This window comes from Anthonomus grandis, chromosome 7 (genome assembly GCF_022605725.1).
Source record: "Anthonomus grandis grandis chromosome 7, icAntGran1.3, whole genome shotgun sequence".
Taxonomy (NCBI): Eukaryota; Metazoa; Arthropoda; class Insecta; order Coleoptera; family Curculionidae; genus Anthonomus; species Anthonomus grandis.
Genome location: NC_065552.1, coordinates 27103365 through 27126199, shown reverse-complemented (window position 1 = coordinate 27126199; position 22835 = coordinate 27103365). Strand labels below are relative to the sequence as shown.

General features: G+C 34.5%; 1 protein-coding gene across 1 annotated transcript in view; it reads right to left on the bottom strand.

Moving 5' to 3' along the window:
- Window positions 1-10551: 10551 nt before the first annotated feature.
- LOC126738340 (out at first protein) overlaps window positions 10552-22835 on the bottom strand; it is a 274579-nt gene continuing 262295 nt past the window's right edge. The window contains exons 3-5 of the mRNA XM_050443616.1: window positions 22256-22434; window positions 19688-19827; window positions 10552-11294 (exon numbers count right to left, since the gene is read on the bottom strand). Of these exons, the coding sequence (XP_050299573.1) occupies window positions 10975-11294; window positions 19688-19827; window positions 22256-22434 (639 nt within the window). The 3' untranslated portion in view covers window positions 10552-10974. The remainder of the gene's footprint in view (window positions 11295-19687; window positions 19828-22255; window positions 22435-22835) is intronic.

Sequence of the window (22835 nt, the reverse complement as noted above, 5' to 3'; positions counted from 1 at the left end):
GCAATTAAGATTGTTCATCATATAATTCATTCCTCTTGGTACCGTTTTCCCTATGAAAAATTCAATTTTTTCCTCAATTGCATTTTTTTGACCCGAAATCTGATTCCGAGTCTCATCACCATTCAGATTTCGATACCCATACCGATATTCGTTGCAGTAGAGCCATATATCATAACCATATCGTACCATGCAATGCAAGCAAAGTACACAGTATTTTCCGGTTTTTCACTAGTATTTATTTTCATTGTTTGCATTTGTTCTTGACAGTTTGTGAATTAGGTAAGAGACACCTGTTGACAGTTAAGACTAAAAAAGTTATATTTTTGTTTAGAACTAGAGAATCACTTACTACGTTTTGAATTTCTAACTTTTATTGTTGACTTTTAACTTCTGCTCTGTTCGCGACTGCGCCATCCCGTTTTTCTTCTCTAATGAAAACTATTGTTTGGGCCTATCATTATTCGGTTTTGTAAGGCAAGTAATAACCGGGTCATGCGATGTTCAATTGCCATTCAAATGTTAACAGAGCAGGGGTAAACGCTGAATTATTTGATTTATCTTACTTTGATTGTTGGCGCACCCGCTTCCGTAACCGCTTGTATATAAAATTCATCACCCCGTCGCGTCCCTTAAATCATTTATATTTAATTTATATTTAATTTATATTTAATTTATATTTAAAGCAAAGCTTTTAGCTTTGCTTTAAATATAAAATGCTAGTGTTTGCGATATATATTTACCGATAAACTGCCTGTGCTAGATCATAGAAAATGATAACTGGGGTTGATAGAGTTGAAGGAATAATTTTCTTATATTTAAGTATAAAATCTGTTATGATATTAAGTTGTCATAATAAATTTTGGATCACTACAACTTCTTCACTGTTTAAAAGCTTATCCGAGAGGCAATAGCGGACTCTGAGCTCCCTTAATTACTTAGAGTGGCGCCCGATGCATTTTTTTGTTGATTTTCCTGCTATTTATGTAGATAATCGTAAAGCAAAGATTGAGAAGTCGACAGATACCTTGGATCATTAAGGTCAGAGGGGTCCTTTTGTGTTGTACGTAAAGTAATTTGCGTACACGGAAGGAACCCCGCTACGGGAGAGTTTGCAGGAAATCTAAATAGTATTTCTACTTATTTGAATACTGACAATTGCTTATTCTTCAGTTTTTTTAAATGAAATGCAAAATTTCTACTAACACAGGAACTTAAAAAAAAAAAATAAATAAATTAAAAATCAATATAAAATTAATTTGCAACTCGAACAGTGATTAATCCTAATTATAGTTTTTAGAAGTTTGACTTGCTAATTTCAGATCCTGTGAAATCACAGCTTGTCAAAATTTGTAAAAAAGGATTTTGTTTTTATTTATCAATTTAATACCCGTAAGAGTAAGACGTTTCGAGCTAGCTTAATAAATGATATTCAAAAGACCTTTCAAATAAATTATTAGTTCAAAATTTTTAAAAGGCCCAGTCTACTGCAAAAAGTATAGAAAACTGACCTTTTTTTTAAATTATTAAATGACTAAAGTTTCAAATATTTTTTAATCCCGATTTATTTCGTGAGTTTAAAAATAGTGATTTCATATCATCACTTTCATTACGAAATAATAACATACAGAATAGGAAGAAAAATTGTGTATTTCATTTTGTTTCAGTAAATGACCGGAGTACCAGTTAACTTTGAAGTAAATAATAATTTTTAAGAACTTAAATATTCTTATTAGCTCATGTTTTTCCATTCATTTAGCCCATGTTGTCTTCAATAAGGAACTCTGTGTCTAGAAAACTTACCTCATTCCAAATTCTATGCCTTTTTTGCCCTAGTTCCCCAAGACATAAAACTATAAATTACGGTTACATATGCTTAACTTCAAAGGATTTTAACTGTATACTTTGCTTAACTTCAAAGGATTTTAACTGTATCCAAAAAAAGGGGACAGTTAATGTGGAAACTTTTGAGTTTGATTTATCTATTCTTCATGCCCGAATACGATTTTTTAAAGCTGTTTTACATTTGGCCTATAAACTACCAGTACAAAAGTGGCAGCTCAGAAGCGATAAAGAAAAAGTCAAACTCAGGAAACTCGCAATCCAAAGCGAATTTAAGTCAAAGATGGGTCTCATTGTAGATGTCCCAAAGGCAAATTTCGGCAACACGAATGACGGCAATACCAGTAGAGGATTTTTTGCAAACCACGAACTGTCTGCAGAAATGACTGGTATAGCGACATTTATCTATCGCCTGAAAATTATTCTGGAAGTTTTGTCGAGTGAGCATGAGGTGGATACGAAAAAATGTTCGGTTTTCGCTACAGAAACGGCAGAACTTTATATCCAGCTGTATCCTTGGCATCCGATGACCCCCACGCTCCATAAAATACTTATCCATGGCCCTCAAGTGATAAGACATGCTTTGCTGCCAATCGGACAACTGTCTGAGAAGGCTGCTGAAGCCAGGAACAAATACATACGCCTCTATCGCCAAAACTTCGCAAGAAAATTTTCTCGACAAAAATGTAACGCGGACATATTAAACAGATGAATTATCTATATTTAGTACTAATAATAACTGTTATGTACCGTCTTTTTTTACAGACTTCTTCTAAACTCGGATCCTGTAATGACGGGAATGAGACCGAGAAGAAGAAAGTTGTCGGAACCTTTCTCAAAAGACACCATATCAATGCTACAGTCGACTGTATTTAATTAGTATTTACTGTAGTTGGTATTAATTAATATTGTAGTTAGTATTAATTATTATTGTTGTAGTTGTCGAAACTTTTCTCAAAAGACACCATATTATTGCTACAGTCGACTGTAGTTAATTAGTATTGACTGTAGTATTATTTTGCAGTATTTACTGTAGGTAGTATTAACTGTATTAATTGTTACCATGTTAGAAACATGATTACAAACCAAAAATAATTTTGGCCGCCCAGATTGATGAAATACTTCTATGTGCGTCGTTTACAAATCGCCTTAAACTAGGCAATCCGCTATACTCATACGTCAAATGTCAACGTCGTCAACTTCATTACCATTATTTAATATATTTTTTGTTGGCAATACTAAAAATTTTCAGAGTGACCAACATCAAAAGGACACAACCACTATAAAAATGGCGGCCACCACATACAGTGGTCATTTTTGGGTATCCTGGCCATATGCATTAGCAGTCCAGGTATATTTCGTAAGTTCGTGACTACAACCCACGAGGCGACATTCCCAAAGCTAAAAATTTAAAAAATCTACGTCAAAACTGTCAAGAGTGTCATTAGCATCACTACTGTCAAATTTTCCTAATGTAAAGTCACCCTAAGATGATCGCCGTCCAAAATTCAGCTTTGGCGAATCAAGTTTCGTGGGGGTTACTAGTAAGTAGTTCGACTCGCGATTGAGCATAGATCACGTGTGGCATTTATTTTTTAGTGTAATAGTAATCTAGTGTACAATATTAATTAAGAAATTTATTCAGTAGCAAGGATTTTCGATTCGTTCAGTGTTTAATTTTAACTAGTTTTTAAAGTGTTCTACGACCCTAATTATATACATTTACATACGCTACTAGGCATCTTATGAACAGTTTCAGCCATGTTTTATTTACAACTGCATCCCTCTTACTGATACCGGATAGAAGCAGATTGGATTTCCAGACAATATTTATTTCTTTAATTCTGTCGAGGATATCTAATATGCGTACCGAAAACTTTAGTTTAGCACCTAGGGTACAATATTAAACGTTATTATGTCTTTAGTTAAAGAATGGCAAGAAAGGCAGTGTATCACTGATTGTTAAAAAACCAACAAACTTCAACAATAATTGGCTAAATAAATAGCCGAGAAATAGAATTTCCTTCGAGTGCCGATCGCATAATTGCTATTCTAAGAGGGCAACCGAATCGGGACTATTGGATTTAACCGATTCGAGTTAAATTAGGTTAAGCCAACTGAACCGGGTTAGATAAATACGAGAACGACGAATAGCTTCGACAAGGGAGAGAAAAATTAGGCACGGATTTTCGACTGGTTTTTCTAAAGCCGAGGTCGGATAGCGAAGAAGTTAAGAAAGCAGCGGTGGAGAGACCTAATTTGGCTTAAATTTTAAGGAAATAATAATTTTTGACTATATTTAATTTATTTGTTGTAAAAACTATTGGAGCTCATGTAAAATTATTTGATGTATAAAAATAAGTTTTGAAGTCCCTATATATTCAGGGTGTGCATAAATAAAGGTAAATATTTTAACAGCCTACTCATATTAAGTTAAATTTTCCTAGTCCGAAAGTCAAAGGCAACCAAGATATAGGGTGATAAACTAATGTTTTTTTTTAAGTTTTGGCTATAAATTAAGCAATTATTGTTCGTTCCCCAAATGAGCCCTAGAAAATTATATCGTACTTCGTAATTGATTGAATGTGGGCAAACTAGAACATTTGAATGCTATTCAGTGTTAATATGTATCTTACTCTAGGTATTAAAGCATAAGAGCTATCAAGAGCTATTAAGTTTCTTCTGTAAGGATTGCATATTTCAAAGTTAACATAGGGTCCAAGTGGCAGGCCAAGAAACTTAACTGCATCTGTAGTGGGCATTGAATATCCGTTAAGGCAAACCAGAGATGACTCCCTCAAGACCGTCTTGCTGAATCTCATTAAGCCAGTCTTGGTTCCATTCAGAAGCAAAGAGCGAACGCGAACAATCCTCCGACAGCGCCACTGAAGACAGTCCGACCACAATAATCGAGGTCGAAACCCTAAGGCACGCACTGCTTCAGTTGCACACCCGAAAAATGTTCAATTCTACTGTTTGGGACCTATCCTTTAAGTAGGACTCTATAAGAGATAAACAGGTACCCTTCCATCAAGGTGCTAAGTGAAAACCTTCGATATTATGGATTTTTAAGCTAGACGATCAATTTCTTTAACGATTATTTATGTGGACGAAAACAACAAATACACAAATTGGGACAAGAACTTCACATTTCCTGCAACTGTCTAAAGGGGTACCTCAACATTCTATCTTGGAGCCTCCGTTTTTCTCAATTTATACATTTGACATTTTGTAGATCATTGTGAAATGCAAAGATACGCAGAAGATACGCAACTTCGAATTAGCTTCAATATCAAAAATACAATTGATACGATTAAGTCAATGAACGCATTTCTTGAAAATTTGTATAGTTATGCATCAAGAAACGGTCTAAAAATAAATCCATCGAAGTCGGCAGTTATATGTTTTTTGGTCCAAATAGTCAATGTGCCGAACACAATTTTGAACTCAAAATAGCTGATGATAACGTCCAAACAGTAAACGGGTATAAAAATTTGAGTGTGTTTTTCGAAGCTAATCTTAGATTTAGAAAACATGTAGGAAAAATTGTTCAAAAGTCAATTATATCAATAAGGCAATTATTTAAGAATAAACGACTGTGCGACATTGGTTCTTTCTCACAGCATGTATGCAAATATTGTTTATGGACCATATCTTGATTTGCACTTAAAAAACCGCTTGCAAAGATCTCATGATTTTCTTAACATGAAAAATCACGTCTCACATTTTTTATTAATCTTAACTAGTTCAGTATAAAGGATCGACTCAGATAGCTTGCTTCTTGCATAAGCTTTTAGAAACAGGTCGTCCGGGATACCTTCACAAAAAGCTTACTTTTACCAAAGTTTACAGAATATACTATATATATGTAGATATCTAAGAATCTATTAGCCGGTATTATACTAACTATCTAAGAATAATTAGTATATTACCGGCTTTGTCAAAGGTTTTCGAAAATTTAGTGCGATGTGAATAAAATTATCCCGGAGACTCAGTGTGGATTTAAAAAGGATTTGAGTACTGATGTTGTCCTAATTGGAGTTACTGATGACATAATAACATCAATCGATAAAAAGTTGTCTACTGAAATTTTATGGACTTCTGGATGGTTCGGTGATGTTGATTAAGTCATATCTTCATAACAGATTTCAAAAAATATTTTCAAATAATTATTTTTCCAAAGAATTTTATCAGGCGTACCTCAAGGGTCAATCCTGGGACCATTATTATTCATAATCTACACCTCAGATATACCTAAATCATTGAAGTACTGTAAACTGCGAGCTTTTGCCGATGATACCCAGGTTTATCTTCACTTCAATCATCAGGATTATTTGCATGCAACTTCTTTAATAAACCATGATCTGAATTTACTTAACCAGCTTTCTTCTTGCCATAATCTAAAACTTAACCCTCTTAAATCAAATGTTATGATTTTTGGACCTAATAAAGATTTTCTTAAAAATAATTTAAATATCTTATTAAATGATGTTCCTCTTCCCAAGATGGATCGTGCAAGAAATTTAGGCATTGCCTTGGATATTGAGTTGAGATTTCGCGAATATGATAAATTGTTAATTCGGAAGTAATTTTTATCATTGAAAATTTTATATAATAGTCGTCAGGTTCCTAGTTTTCATTTGAGGAAAATGCTTTATGAGTCTCTGGTTCTGTCCAACTTCAACTACTGTGATTTTATTTATGGTCCTTGCTTAGACATTGCAGATAAAAATCATATTTTTTTTGTTAAACCTCCCCTTTCCCTTCACTTTACGGAATAAATTTGTTCGTCGTTCAAAGGTTCACACAAGAGTGATCCGATTTCCTGAGAGGATGACACTTCCTCGTCTTTTGACTGCAATGTCTTTTACGTACAATGCCATTAAACTCCACAATAACCTATTAATTATTTATATATTTTTCTTTATTTGGGTATTTAATGAATTTAATAGAGTTAATCTTTATATTGTAGCTTTAGTTTATGTTAAGCCGTTGAGTAGGGTTGTGTAGAGTAGCTGTCTGAGCTAGACTGCGCCCTGCTTCTCGAGTACTTAATTATAGAATGTTATTATTGTTAATTACATCTGTAAATTTTGAATAAAAGACATTTATATATAATATATATTCTGGAAACTTTGCTTTTACATCTGCAAGGCACAGCTTTGATACTCGATATAATAACCTAATGAATATGCCACGTCATCGCACTGCCCTTTTCAAATAGTGATTTTCTTACGTTGGACCTAGTCTATTTAGTCTACCAAGTTCTCGATTTTCGTCCTTTAAATACAAGGTGAAAAAAAATATTTTTAGCCAAGAGTTAAGCTTATAGCTTTGTACTTTATTATTATATTATATGTTTTTTTTGGGTACTTAATTTGTTTTTATTTTTATTAATTTTTCTTTAGTTTACTACTAATTTAGTTAGTTTTTATTTGTATTTATATTTTATCGTTAATCTTTCATTTAGTATGCTATTCAGGAACCAAATTACTAATAACTAATAATTTGAATTTATGTTTATTTTGCTAATGATTTGTAATGTGATAACTATATGCTCGATTAGGCAAACAGCCATGCTGCCCTTCGTCGAGGTTAAAATAAAGACATTTATTATTATTATTACTTCTCAGTTCCTCTGTTAAGTCAATAACATAATTATATCACAAGATACAGTATTTCAATATGATGACGCTGCAGAATTCAACAACAAAACTTTTAAAATCCTAATAATCTATTGGTCTAATAAACTTTTATCAGTCGCTCGTAGGGCTTTCAATTTTGACCCTAATACAGCTTAACGAAAGCACTTAATAGAGCAGAAACCCCGAAGTTTATGTGAATACTGCATCCCGCAAGTTTACAATCAATTTACCCCCAGACTGTAGAGGGTATATAATTTCTGAAACAATAATATTTAAGACAAAGTTTCCCCCATTCCGGGTATATGTGGATTCGGATCTTAGCTAAACAGTTTCGAAGCTATGGTTGTTTTGAGTCATAATATATGCCAATATTCGTATAATAAACTTTTAATTAAAACAGCAACTGCGCAGGGAAAAACCAACAAAAGAAAAACTATTTCAAGGGTGCACGTGCCAATTTTCCCCTTGGATAGTAAATCTCGGCAAATTAGATAAATTTGCAGGTTAATTAGGCGCAAAGTGACGTTAGCAAAGGTTCTTCCGGTTTCCGGGAGCGTTCGTAATCCGGACGACTCATACAATATATCACTGCTATCCGGGGTGTGTAATTTGTTAATTCTAATTTACCGGAAGGTATATGGGTAGAAAATATTGCTTGGGAAGTCTGGACTTGCATTTATATTACTTCTGACTATTATTCATTTGTAATGAAATTTTTAAGCACAGTTAATGCTAAAAGTTAGAAATTAATTTTTACAGTTTTTATGTGTTGAATAATTATTAGTAATAATAGTTCTACTAAGAAAAATTATACTAAAATTATTCACATCTTTTATACTTTTTTTTATATAATTGAATATACTTGTAGAATCTTTAATGTTTAAAAACGTGGCTGAACTTTTATAATATTAAAAAAATATAGGGCCTGTTTGTAAATTAGCTTGAAGATTTTTCTTGTTGTTTTACTGTAATTGAATGATGACGCTTATACCTGTAAAGCAATATTAACAATATAACAGCCATAATTTAACGATAACTTCCTCCGGATAGCTCTGCGAATGTTTATTTACTCTAAAATTCGATTTCTACTGATGATGTCTTTCTCTCGTCGACTTAAAATTTCATTAGACCAACAAGGACGACATCTATAGAAATATATATCCATGGAGTTCCATCAGGCTTTTACAAGAAAATACTTTTTGATTTTTTTTTCGTTCAGTATTTAGGTAGATCTACCGCTTAATATACAATGAAAAATAACCCGTTATTGCAAAAACCTACATAATTTTCCGCTAGGATTCTACAACGGTAATTGGATTTTAGATTTCCTAATTAGAACAACGTTTGTTTTGAATCAACAAACAACTATACATTGATATAAAATAGATTAATAAAAATATTCATTAAAAGAAACAGTTGTTTACAAGGCAACGTAACATATAGATGTATTTCTTTTTTGATAATTAATAATTCTATCTTTGTTCTGAAGTAAAAAAGAAAAGTATTTGATTTCATTAGACATTTTCTACATCAAATCAAATATATTCCAGCTTGGAGACAGTCCTCAAGTTCATCTTAAAATTCTCTTTGAGACACTAAAATTCTCCATGTTGGCAACACTGTCGCCGCAGCATATTGCGGCGGACATGTGACAGCAACTTTAGTATAAATGCGTACGTTGCTGCCATCCTTTCGCGCCGAAGCATTTTCAACGCTCCCAAGAAAAGGCTTAGGGTGACTCCGCACTAAGCCATTTATTTAATATGAGGGCGGGTCAATAAGTCCGTGACTTTTTGGATAAAAGACAGGTTTTTATATAAAAAGTTATTTTATTTTTCAACATAGTCTCCTTTGAGTTCTATACACTTAGTCCAACGTTTCTCCAATTTTTTTATCCCTTCGGAAAAATATGATTTGTCGAGGTCATCAAAATAGGCATTTGTTTGAGAGATGATTTCGTCGTTGGAGTCAAATCTCTATCCGCCGAGCCATTTCTTTAAGTTTAGGAATAGAAAATAGTCACTGGGGGCTAAATCTGGAGAATAGGGTGGATGAGGAAGTAATTTGTAACCTAATTCATGGATTTTTGCCATGGAAACTGCACATGTGTGGACCCTTGCATTGTCCTGGTGGAAAAGAACTTTTTTTTTTGCCAAATGTGGTCTTTTTTCTTTCAATTCCTCATTGAATCTATCCAATAAGTTGGTATAATATTCTCCATTGATGATTCACCCCGAGAAATCCACTGTTTTGACTGCTGTTCGACGACCCAAAAATTCGTCCATATTGCGGTTGAATAATGCCAAACACTCCTGGGAAATTGTCATACGGTTGCGTTTGTGGTCAATTGTGAGCAAACGCGGCACCCATCTTGCGGAAAGCTTTCTCATACCCAAATCATCATTCCAAATTGAAACTACTGAACCATGTAAGATGCCTATGGCTTCCACAATCTCTCTCACTTTCAATCTCCGATCGGCTAAAACCATATCGTGAATTTTTTTGATTGTTTTGGATGTAGAGACCTCGACTGGGCGTCCAGAACGTTCGGCATCTTCCGTGCTTGTACGGCCACATCGAAATTCAGTAAACCACTTCTTTACCATGGAAATGGATGGTGCAGAGTCCCCATAATATTTATCAAGCTTAGCCTTGGTTTAAGTGATGGTTTTTTTCCGTAAAAAGTAATGCTTAATGAGCACACGAAATTCACTTTTTTCCATTTTCTTCTCAAAATGAGTGGTAGTCTGCTATCAACAGCTGACAAACTAAATGACGCAGCTTGTTCAAATTTTGACAGGCGTCAACTGACAGTTCTCTGTTGACAGGAGCAGAGTTGCCATTTCCATTAAAGGGCGGGAAATTCAAAAAGTCACGGACTTATTGACCCGCCCTCGTATCAATGAGAATAACTTAATTAGATGAATGTGATAAGGTATAAAAGAAGATCGAGCCAAGTATTCAGAGTAATGTCCAATAAATAATAAAGACAATTTATCTTGGAAATTAATTTTTTCGTCTGATTATAAATCACATTAGGTGCCCATAGCTACAAGAAAAGAAACACTTTTCAATAAAAATATCAATTTAATTTGTTCCTGATTTACGTATTTACAAGACTTTAAAAATACTTCACTAAGCAACTAATTTTTACATTCTTTTACCTGTGTGTGATTGACAGTCGCAAAATTATGTCTACAATATTTTCTAATACACATTATGCATTTTTATCTACATATTTTTGAGCAAAGAAAATAAAACGGTAATAATTATTGTCTGCCCTCTAGTCAAGCTATAAGAAGCTATAATCATCCTATCACTAGTAAATTATATTAGAAACCGTAATTAGCAAATAAAGAGTTTTAAATAACGTTTTAGTCACAGCCTCCATAAAACTGTACACCTTACTCCTACATAAACTAATATCCAGAACAGTGATTGGTCCAAAGACAATATTTATACAGTGAAAAATTTCTTCTACATCTTACCGCTATTCATCCCACAAACACAATTGCTTTTGTCCAACGTAATAAACAAACAAATGACAAACTTTACAAGTTTTAATGCCGCATCTGTAACTGGATACCGACCCTTTGCCCGTCCCTTTGCCCTTGCAATATTTTAACTCACAAGGGTACCAACCTATACACTGTTCCAAATGGCACATGCACGGTGTCCACATTTTTTTAATGTTGGTACAGTTGGTGATACCGCTAGGTGAGGATTCGTGGTAGGCGAGATCGTTGTTGATGTAATCGGGAGTGGTGGGGAAACGTTTTAGGGCGGGGATATACGAGGCCGTTGGTATTCCTGAAATAAAATAAAATTTATTTAGATGCTGTTTTGTCATATTTAAGGATTTTATTGTGGAACTAGCATTTTATTAGTAACTATACTTATACGAAAATAATTGTTTCTGTATTATGTGGGCCTCAATGAATTCTGTGCTTCAGTAATGGGGAATGATCATATTACTTTGCACAACATAGATGATTCTGTTGTAAAAGTAACCGATACTATTTTTTATTTCCAAAATCTAATGGATTTAAATCGAGTGCGCTTATATATGGGCCAGCTATGAATCTGTACGCAGAGGCAGTTGCCGAGGTTATGTATGTTTCTCTTGAAGTGAAATAAGACCGACTAGACCATCTGGGCGACAAAAAAGTGAAAACTACTTGAAAATTTATTCGGCTTTTGGTGGTGACGCTACCACATATATTTAAAGAGGGGTTGGATGCAAAACCGCTGTATGAATAGTCAAAATTATGGAAGAGGTGGGCAGCAGCACTTTTTTGGCGCTTTCGATTGTGACCAAAGATTTGACTATGGAGAGAGTGATGGAATCACCAAAGGTTACTAGAGGGATGTCTTACGTCGTCTACGTGCGATTGTGCGGCGCAAGAGATCAAAATTGTTATCAGCAAATGGGCGACTCCAGAACAACGACCCTTGTGCTCATTTCTTAGTTTAGATTTCTCTTGTTCAACAGTAGTTTACTATATCTGCCATTTCTGGCTGTTTATCAAAGAGCCATTGAAAGGGGCGCAATTTTAGACAAGAGATGACAATGTCTACAAAAGCAGCGTAACTTCATTCGAAAGGGGTTTTCTTGAGATTCTTCCAGTAATGGCGATACCGCTATTAGGTTTCCTAATTTTCTGGCTAACCTCCCTCTTTTTACAGGCTAGATGTAGGTTAATTTTTCGAACAAACCTCGTACTTTATGCAGTCAGGCTGTTTGTTCTGCTTAAGAGTAAAGTTACTACCAATTTTTTTCAGTGGTTCAGAACAGAGCTCAAACTTCATTTAAATTAAGTAAATCTAGGCTTATAGATATTTACCGCTTTAAAGAAAAAATGTTGATGGAATATAAATGCCGATGTATCCGACTTTTGTATAGGAAAATCTATAATTTGTTAATATTCCGGTCTAACTTGGTGCATAGAGATTTCAGGTTGATGAAATTAACATGGACTCCTCCTAGGCTTTCATAGAATTGACCAAAGAATGCTTTTGGGAAAATTGAGAGATACAGGATATTCAGATGTGGCTAAAGGGCTTCTTAAAAAATTGGAAGAACTAAACACAATTAGGCTGATAATGATATTTGACTCTATAGTAAGACTCCAATAGCATCCCTAAATTTGATTTCGTGATTGCCGTCACCTTATGCATGTTTATCTATTGCCGATTTTTCTATTTGTCCCAATATCCAATTCCTTTAGGGTTCCTGCAGGCTTGATGGAAAAGCTTTTATTTTTGTTTATCCTGGATCGTTCATATTTAAGATTTCTAGGTATAAAGGTTAGAAATGCTGTTCCAATCATTATATTTTGACTTAATTGTTGGCGTATGGAAATTAAAATAAAATTTATTAATTTTAATTTAAATAATTAAAATTTTTTTTCGTATTTAAAAGAATTCAATTGAAACCAGATTGTACTTGCAATTTATTGTACTTGCATTTAATACATGTCCAAATTCCAGTAAACATCGACTATTTTATTTACGATGTTTTCCCTGCTTCCCCATCGTTACATTAATGCATATTATCCGTTATTCCATTCCTTCTTTCTACACGTTCACATCATCAAATCCATCAACGAAAAAAAACAAAACCCGTTTAAAACAAACTGGCGTTTCCTTAGTTAATTTCCGTTATTTGCTATCCAGATATGCGATCCATCCGCCAAATTGACGTGAAATAATTCCCCGTTGCCGACAAAGATTAAACTGCTCTCGCTTTCCCTGTGTTATTTGCCCGGATCATCCGCAACTGTAGTTATTATAATATTCCCGAACTGTCTCGTGCCTGCCGCCCGTTAACTCACCGACCATATGTTTTACGTTTCTGTCATAAATCAGAAGGAGGACCCCTTTATTTCCCGGAGATGGATGTTATCAGGGGAAGTGTGAAAGGTTATCCAAGATTTTCCAGTTTCGAATGGAAAATGGGCCGGTGGAAGGGTTCTTTCAGTTAGTCTGGAAATTTTAACTAAACACGGATTCATTTATTATTCTTTTGCCAAATATGTAATATGAAATTATAAACATGTTTTACTCTTATTTCGTAGCTTAGGTTGATTAATTAAGTTTATTTAAGTTACTTTGTTTCTTTTTTTTTAGTGGCTACTTTTAAGTGGTTCATCTTGTTTAAGTGCTTTGATTGGGCCAAAATGAAGGTCATTTAAGTTATTTTATTGTAAATCCTAGTAGCTTAAATTTTCTACAATTTGTATTCTGGCATGCTTTGACTGTCATGAAACAATGAAACGATAGTTTTTCAAAAATCAAACTCTTTGTTTCTACTAAAAGTTTTGCTAACATTATAAAAGATGGCTTATTATGGCTTTGTTAAAGGGTCTACATCTTACATTAATCGGCCAAAAGTTTTACTCTAGATCACGTTTCTTGCTTCAATATGATCTGAATAAAATGTAGCTTAAAAATTTGAAAAGAAAACTTTCTTTAGTTAAAGCAGAAACTGATCTAGGCAATTTTTGAAATTTTATATACATACTTTCAAATAAAATGAATTAATAGCATTTATAACAAGAAATGCTCGAGATGTTAAGCATTTCGTGTACACTTGGCACTTTTGCTAATGTTTTACTATCTTAAAAATGTCCTCCGTGGGATCATTGCTATAAATATGAACAACATGAACTTCTGGAATTTGTTTTCGAGGAAGGACTATCACATATGTCTTTTCTCTTTCATTTACACTTTCCTAGACACTTTTTAATAATCCATCTTGTACAACCAATGAATTTTATTGAGCCCAGTAAGCTTTTAGCTCTGAAGATTTGTCAGAAATATATTTCCATTCTGACTTTAAAATTTCTCGAAACTCCAAATCATATATAAGGTCAAATTCTGCGGTATCACACTGATCCTGGATTGTACTAGCCTCTCCTCAAGAAGCCAATACGGTTGTAAATAAATATCTCTGGCTGATCTCTGGTGATACTCTTGCAGCCGTTAAAATCATGGTTTTCAAATTGAAACAGCCATTTTAGAATAGAATGGTCAGTCCTAGGAATGAATTGTTAATGAAATATTTGTGGAAATATTCAATGGCTTTTATTGCTGCTAATAGCTTATGCCTGGTCACACATTAGTTTCTTTCTGGCTTTGAAGCATTTTAGCGACATTTGCACACTTGCTCGCCACTTTCATCGTTTTGTGAAAGGACGACTCCAATTCCAACATTGCTTGCATCTCTAGCCAAAATAAACGTTTTTCCAGGAAGCCGATACCTTAAAATTAGAGATGTGAATAGTGTTCTTTGTAGCCCTTAAAATGCTTTTTCACAGCCTGCTAATAAAATAAATACCATTTTGGCCTTCGTGAATACATGGTTTTGCAAGGTTAGCGAAAGTTCTTAAAAATCTTCTGTAATTTGTACAAAGGCCCAGAAAGCTTCCTAGCCGGTGTTTGTCAGTGGATCGTGGCTAATTTTGGACGGTTTCTACTTTATTAGGATCAGTCTTGACACTTGACTCTCGTTGGACTCTCGTAGCTTAACTAATATTTCCTAAACATTCTTTAATTAATCTCCAAATTTTTTTTCTAGTGCAATGACGTCATCTAGATAAATTACTAAGTCAATCGAGTATGCAGTCATTTCCTTATATTCTGGATAGAGAAAAAATAAAAAACTCCTCTCGGTCTCAAAACAAACTTGTCTCTACAAACTCAAAACAAGTTACTTACTACTTAACGACACCTTAGACGCACTAGCAGATTCACAATGGTTTTTAACGCTGGGTCCAAATAGTGGATACTGACAGCTAAAAAGGATTCAGAATATAATTGAAAGAACTCGTCCATTATCTCAAAGAGACCTACGTAACTAGAGAAAAAATAAAAAACTTCAAGTCTCGGTCTCAAAACAAACTTGTCTCTACAAACTCAAAACAGTAGTAGGTCTCTTTGAGATAATGGACGAGTTCTTTCAATTATATTCTGAATCCTTTTTAGCTGTCAGTATCCACTATTTGGACCCAGCGTTAAAAACCATTGTGAATCTGCTAGTGCGTTTAAGGTGTCGTCAATCCTTGGTAGCGGATAACTGTCTTTCTTAGTATTATCATTTAATCGCCGATAGTCCACACAAAATCTGGTAAATTTGTCCTGTTTCTTTACAAGTACAACTGAAGATGTCCAAGGTCTCTGGGATCGTTTTATTACTTCTTCTGTCCTCATTTCTTGAATCAATAAGGAAACTTCACCCTGGCTAGCTATCGGAATCCTTCGAGGAGCATGGTCGCCAGTGTTGATTCGATGCTACACCAAATCAGTATTTCCCAGGTCATTATCATGCAAGTAAAACACATTTTGATTTTCTTCAATAAGACGCTGCAGCTTAATACACCAGTCTGAACAAGTCCGCTTAAATGACAAATGCTATCAGCATTCTTCATGACTGCCACTATTTAGAGAAAGCATTCTCCCATGTTCTTTTCTTGCCTCAGGTGTTGATCCCATCCATTCAAATTTATCATAGAAAAAGCTCCTCAGTTCTGGTCGTCAATATCCGGTTAAATACATCCATTTTAAATGCAGAGCATTTAATTTTTATATAACATCATCCATGATTTCTCCCACTAGAACTGACTGTTGGAATGTTGTTAAGCCAATGGTGACTTAAACCTCATGAATGCTTAAATTTGGTGGTAGTGAAATCCAACAGTGAGATACGATGTTCACCTTCACAATGGTATGACTTGATCGGTGACCATCTTGACCATCTGACATTTACGGGAGAATATTTTTCCCGGTATTAACAAGCTCTCTCCAGAATGTGGTTGCCGGTTTAATCTTATTCGTGGAGCTTGGTAGCACGTGGTCAGCTTACGTCCGATAAAACCGAATAGTGGAAGTTTTCCTGGTTCTTGCGATCTGTCAAAGGCTTGTTATTACTTACGGTATCCTTATACTTACGGTATATTACCTAAAGGTATCCTTCCTTGATACAATTCCAACAGCAGAATAGTCTTCTAGTTAGGTTTTGTAGCCAAAAATGACTCAAGCTTTAGCAGGCAGGCTTCAAAGTCACACTTCAAAGTTCTGATTTGTCTTATTCGGGGTTGCCTTCTAGTTGCTTGAAAAGGTTAAACGCACCAGTCCCGGAGCCGTCGAATTTACTCCAAGATCAGAATGAAGCATGTCCCTAATGCTTTACTTTCATTTCTGTTTCTTTTATTTTTTTAAGTACTTCTCCAAATTCTTCTTGCTGCAACTGAAGTGGGTCATTAACTCTCTTTGTTTCGTTTCAAGATCTTCTCGAACTTGTAAATCTTGTTGCTCTTATTGTCAATCTCGTTCCTCTTGTTCTTGTAATTACATTCTTCTTAATTCTTTTTATGATCTGCTTTTAATTTTAGCATTTAACTTAAAGAGCTTCGGTAGCTTAGACCATAAAAGAGCCAAGAATTAATGGCGTTCCTTATTTACATATTATTCTCAGAAAAACAAACTTATCTCCTCTATTGGACGCTAGAGTGGACCTTGCCTCGCCGATCTCTGTATTCGACAAACCCTACACAATCAACATCAAGGGCATCAATATCTATTCTGACAGTCCCAAAACTAAAATAGGATTGAGCTGCGGCGTAGACTCCAAAGACCTTTAATTAAATGCAATCCTAGCATTAGGTACTACCTCAAGTGTGCTGAATGATACTCAAGACTGTAATTGGTCTAAGGAGCTTCTCAGCTCCCAGACAAACTGGAGGCAATCCATCTCTGACTAAAGAGAAACTACGACTTATATACGGCATCCTTACAAGTCACTAAATGGCCATCTTTTCAAAATTAAACTAAGCAGGAGTACATTATATAGAGCATTCAACCTTATAGACGAAACAATGAAGCACATTCTTTGCGACTACCCTGCTCTCTCGTCAATATGTAGCAGAATCCTTGGCGTATCCCATCCATTTCTAGAAGAGTAGGGACAGTCCTTGACGACGTTGTTGCTCTTGCTGCTTTATTGGCTGATTGACGAGCGAGGTAGAGGTCTCCTACTTTTTTAACAGAGTGTTGAGTGGAGAGTAAGAAATTGTACCGGTTGACTTACAAGATTGTTTAATATGTATTTTAAGTATAATTCTAAGATTTTTAATACTGCAAAAGCCCTATAATGGTATTTGGAGATGATATATTAAAAGATGTGCAATTCGATTAGAAAAAAATAGTCGGTTCTCAAGACTCAAAGCTCTTAAGGTTAACTTCCTAGAGAGCTGCTTTTTGAAATAGCAGTAGGATGTATAACTTTGCAACACGAGGAAATGTTAACGAAAGAACACTTATAGTATAACAGTTTAGTCTTCTTGTATGCTGCAGAGAAATTTATTGCTGTCATACTCCAATAGTTCTCTATTAGATGCATGCCAAATGTCTCGTAATCAAAAGATCCAATACTTCCACTGGCCTTTGGACAGACCAGATCATCAATATAGATTTGAAAGAGAAAGGAGTCAAGTCAGATGCCTAGAGATATTGCTCATATTATTCAAAACATTAATACCATATGGTTTCACTTTCTGACAGTCATTGTCAAACCAATTATGGATTATAACTATCTTACATATTTAAGCACATTAATCTCAAGCTTAAAAAGCAAGATAAGATTATCAACATAGTCAAAAGCCTTAGGCAACTTGCAACCGCTGCCCAAAGTTTCCTTTCTCTTGAAGTATATATCAGTGAGAACAAAGAATCTAACATGAGATGTTACTGTACTGATGATTACAAATATAAGTATTTATTAGTACAAATTAAAGGTTATTTTAATTAAATATTTTTTTAAGTATCCCTCTGTGTTCTTGCTAATTGGTGAAAATCATTGGAGTTACCAGTTGAGGGCTTATGAATACTTTCAAGTGAGGAAAAATGGGAAATGTTTTCCTTAATACAAGCAAGACTGTGGCAGATATATAGGGATCATAAAGTAAGTACATAAAGAAAGGCAAAGTATACTGATAGCAACATTCTTGATACCTAAGCCCAACCAAGATCCGCACAAATCATCTCTATAATGCAAAATTTTTTCCCGCATGACTATGAGCTCAAAAATACTTAGGACATTTATGATGAGAAGTAAGCATGATATGTGATTTTTGATAATCTCCCACTTAGTTAACTAACATGCTCTTCCTAAGTAAGTCCAGAATCAATCAACTCTAAGAAACTTAACATGTGGATCACAGGGTAGGTGAGGATTATTTTGTCGGAGAGTGACGTTTGAAGTCTCACAACTGTTAAGACTAAGTTGATTATAGAAAACCAATCAAAGAGGTTTAGGTGCATCACACGGAAATATCAGGAGATTAGTGAGATGATGTAATTGTTTTGGTGGTGTCATCATCTCATTAATATGTTGAAAATTAGTATGCCCCTGCATTGGTGTAGAACGGTGTAGTCGAATGGAGAAGACCTTCTTAAAATAGAACATTTTACTTTTTTATTTGTTTTTTTTTATCTTGCCAGTTTTCCACTCGATTTCCTTATCGAGTGATAAAAGAAGAGAAACTGCACAGATTTGACTGATGATAATGTTAGAATTATATCGATGGTTAAGGAATCAATGCTTTTGGATTTTCCGTCATACTTTTGCTAGCAGCGAGAGTATTGTATTGCCAATAATCTCTACAAGAATGTCGAGAAGCTTAATATTAGCTGTAGATCGAGCTCAAATTTTTGAATTAAATCCTGATGTTGGTCTCTAAGAAGGTCGGATTTCTTCGAAAAATTCACGTGAAGCACAAAATGCATTTTTAACAACATCCGATAGCGAGCGAGCGAATATAAAAAAAAAACTATTTTTTTATATACATTCAGTCCTTGACTTGGCAGATTAGCCTGATACATCTTACTAAAATGTCAAAAATATCATCCATGTTGTTTCCTAAACATGTCATTATTTACGTCAAAAAAATTACGTTATTACGTTTGCCAACGAAAGTAGCAAAACAAAATACACCTAAATTTCGACGTCGTTTCGTAGGAAAAATTCGTAAGAAAACCATGTCGCAATGAAGTGCCAGGAAAATTAGGTAATTTGCTAAAAGGACGGGCCAAAATTGCCACTATTTGTCACTCCTGATTCTCTACTAAATTTTATTCAGGATTTAGTTTTTCTTTACTAGATACATGCATGGTAATATTTTTTAGAACAATTGTTTTGATCTTACCGTGTATGTTAGACCACTTCATGATATCTTCAAATCTGGTATAAGAAGCTTGCGCAGCTTCTGCACACACTTCTCTTATGAATGGGCTAATTATTCCAGAATGCTTTATAATCACGGTGTAGTCCATTGTATGATTAACCCTGTGAAAAAAAAATTATTAAGAAAATATATTAGGGTAAAGTGCTAAAATGAAAAAGAAATATTCACAATGTAGACGTTCGATTACTCGACATCAAAAAGATGTCGCAAAAGCAAGGGTGATAAACAGAACAATAAAGACCCATGACGTACTATGGCTGATTGCCGCTCTTATTATCTGGTTTTGTTTAAAATTAAAACCATAATAAAATCATTATTTTTGGCAGTTATAGGGAACGATAGGTAATGGGTTGGACTGACATAGGTTTATGGTTATCATTGCCCTGGTTAAACATGAGTATTTTTTTATCTCTTTTCTTAGATTTTGTCTTTTTAATATCTTTTTTAACTAACTTAAGCATTCCCATGTGAGTGTTCGTTGGAAATAAATTTTTTTGAGAGAAAGATGATTCTAAATTATTCTCTTTTGCCTAGAGATTGTAACCGAACGTGTCCCTACAATTTTTGTAAATTTTTGGCTTAAAAGCGGATGAAAGTGGTTATATTTGACATTCCAGTTGATGTTTATAATCCAGTTTGGATCCCGTAATTTCATCCGGAAGAGAAGTTTATCAGGTCCTTCGGGGGTTTATTACAGATTAAATCCATTTCGTCACATTTGCTTAGTGACTTTTTGTTGTAACTCTCATCGTCAACCCTAAGGATTATTTTATGATTTGTGTTTGCTCCTTTCTTTTAAGGTTCTTAGTTTTGGTCTCCTCTGTGTACCCTGTTGTCCTCTTGTATTTCTAGATAAATATATCTGACTGGATCTATCTAGGAACCACTTGTCAGATTAGGTTGAACCTTGGGGTTCTTCGGATTCTCACTACTGCGTCAGCTACTTTCGATGGTGACAATTTGATTTGGATCATCTCACCTCGTAATTGTTAAAATTTACTACAAGAGGACTGATTGGTTACATAACTACACCCAATTACCAAAACGTATGATTCTAGATCATTCTGTTGCTGGTGATGGTCGACAAATTATTGATTGCTTGGATGGTCTATTAAATTCGTTGCATAGTTTTCCTACTAACAGAAAACAATTCATTAAAATTGTTAACTTTATTTTAACTACTGCAGATATGCTCTGCGGTTTTCCAAGATGGACATTGCTTTCCTGTGCTATTTAATCTATTTGTTAATATCATTAAGGTATTGAACGACTGTGAGTCTTTAATGTTTCCTAACAATTCAAATTATTCTTCACTATTATTGCTGAACTAGTTACACCAAAGCAGTGAGAGCTAATCGGATGTTAGACTTTACTTTTAGGATTCGCAGTAAAACCAGTATATGTTGGGTTGGTGCGTTCACAAGTGGAGACAATTATATTATTATGTAACTATTTGAGCAGTCAGTATGGTGTCTATAAGTTATTATTGGGAAGTGTTTAAGACAAATTCTTGAGATACTGTGATTATATGTTTAATCTGAATCTCATAGTTAACCATGACTATGCTTGAATATCAGAATATTTGAAATTGCTTTCCTTGGACAAAAGAAGAAGAATTTTTGGCATTTGCTTTACTTATAAAATATTAAATGATAATATATCCTGTCTAGATATACCTTCCCAAATAAGGTTTGCTATTTCTGAGAGCTAAGACAAAACCATTTATTTTATGTTGTGTTTTATAAAGCCAACTATAGCAAACGCCTTTTTTTTATAGATATCTGGCACTTTTTCAAAATACTTAAATGCAATGTCACTATTGAGAACTGTAATTCTTCTGCAACCATCTAGTGGAGTCCAGCTGTCTTTCATACTGAAGTTCTCATTGAATTAAAATGCAGATAAAAAATTACGGACACCGCAATACAGTCGTATCAATTACTGGAACAACAGGGCTGACACTAAGGTTTTTACGGCCTAAAAGGTGAGCTTTAAATTTGTACTAGAGTGTATAAAGATCGTCTAAGAACTGGTGATGAAGGGTTATAATGTTTAGTTTTTTGGGCGCCTGGCCACTTAGACTATGCTGGAAGCGAGGAAAAAAACTGTCTTGCAACACTGCGATCTGCGAAACAACCAGTAAGTCCCAAACCTTTAATCGGTATAGTCAAACGTGCAGCTTTTGCATTAATGAAGAGTCTACTGGATAAATGGAAAGATGGAGTGGAAGAATGGTCAGGGGGCTAAACTACACCAGTTGCGCTATTCTTGTGCATATAATGTGAGTGTACATTTTGATGTTTTTGCATTGTATGTACAATGAAATACTTGAATAAAGGTGTTATTTATTTATTTATTTATTTTTATGAGTGGACCCTTCGAATATAAATGGAAGCACCTAACATGAGACAGGCTAAGGCACATAAAAAAAGGCTTGACGGATCCACAAGGATCTTTTGCGTATAACTACGGATGTCACATTTTAACCCCACTTGACACTAGAACTTCAACAAAAAATATAATATATACCTTCCAAGATCCTCCTCAGGTACCCTAACAGTACTAGGATTCTTTTGTCTCAGCTTTGACATTGCATCTGATGAAATAAACGTATCCTTTGCAAAGTGAAATACGAAGCACATCACTTGATATTGACTCTGTCCCCGTTCTTCTTCTCCCAGAATCAGGGTTTTGAGAATCTGAACTTCCTGAAACAAAGAAAATGACATTGAATATCATGAAGCAAAAGAGACATTTAAGCTAGTAATAAATTCGTAATTATCATTTGGAAATCGTAACCCGTTCGGTGGAGTTACAACGTCGAGGGGTCATTTTAAATGCATTTACAGTTAAATTTGGCGTGGGATTATGGTGGAGATTTCGTTCTATATTCATGGCTCCGGGATCCCATGAATATTAAAACCAGTGTTTTGTATTTAATCCGGGGGACGGACAAAGGAAGCTCTTTCTCGTTTATGGAATTTAATATGTCCTATTTTTTGATGATGACGCTTAATTTGTGGGATTTTTTTTCGTATTTTCTGTATTGTATCGGTAATAATTTAGGTTTTAATAAGTTTAATTATGTTTTTACGAAATATTGGAACTA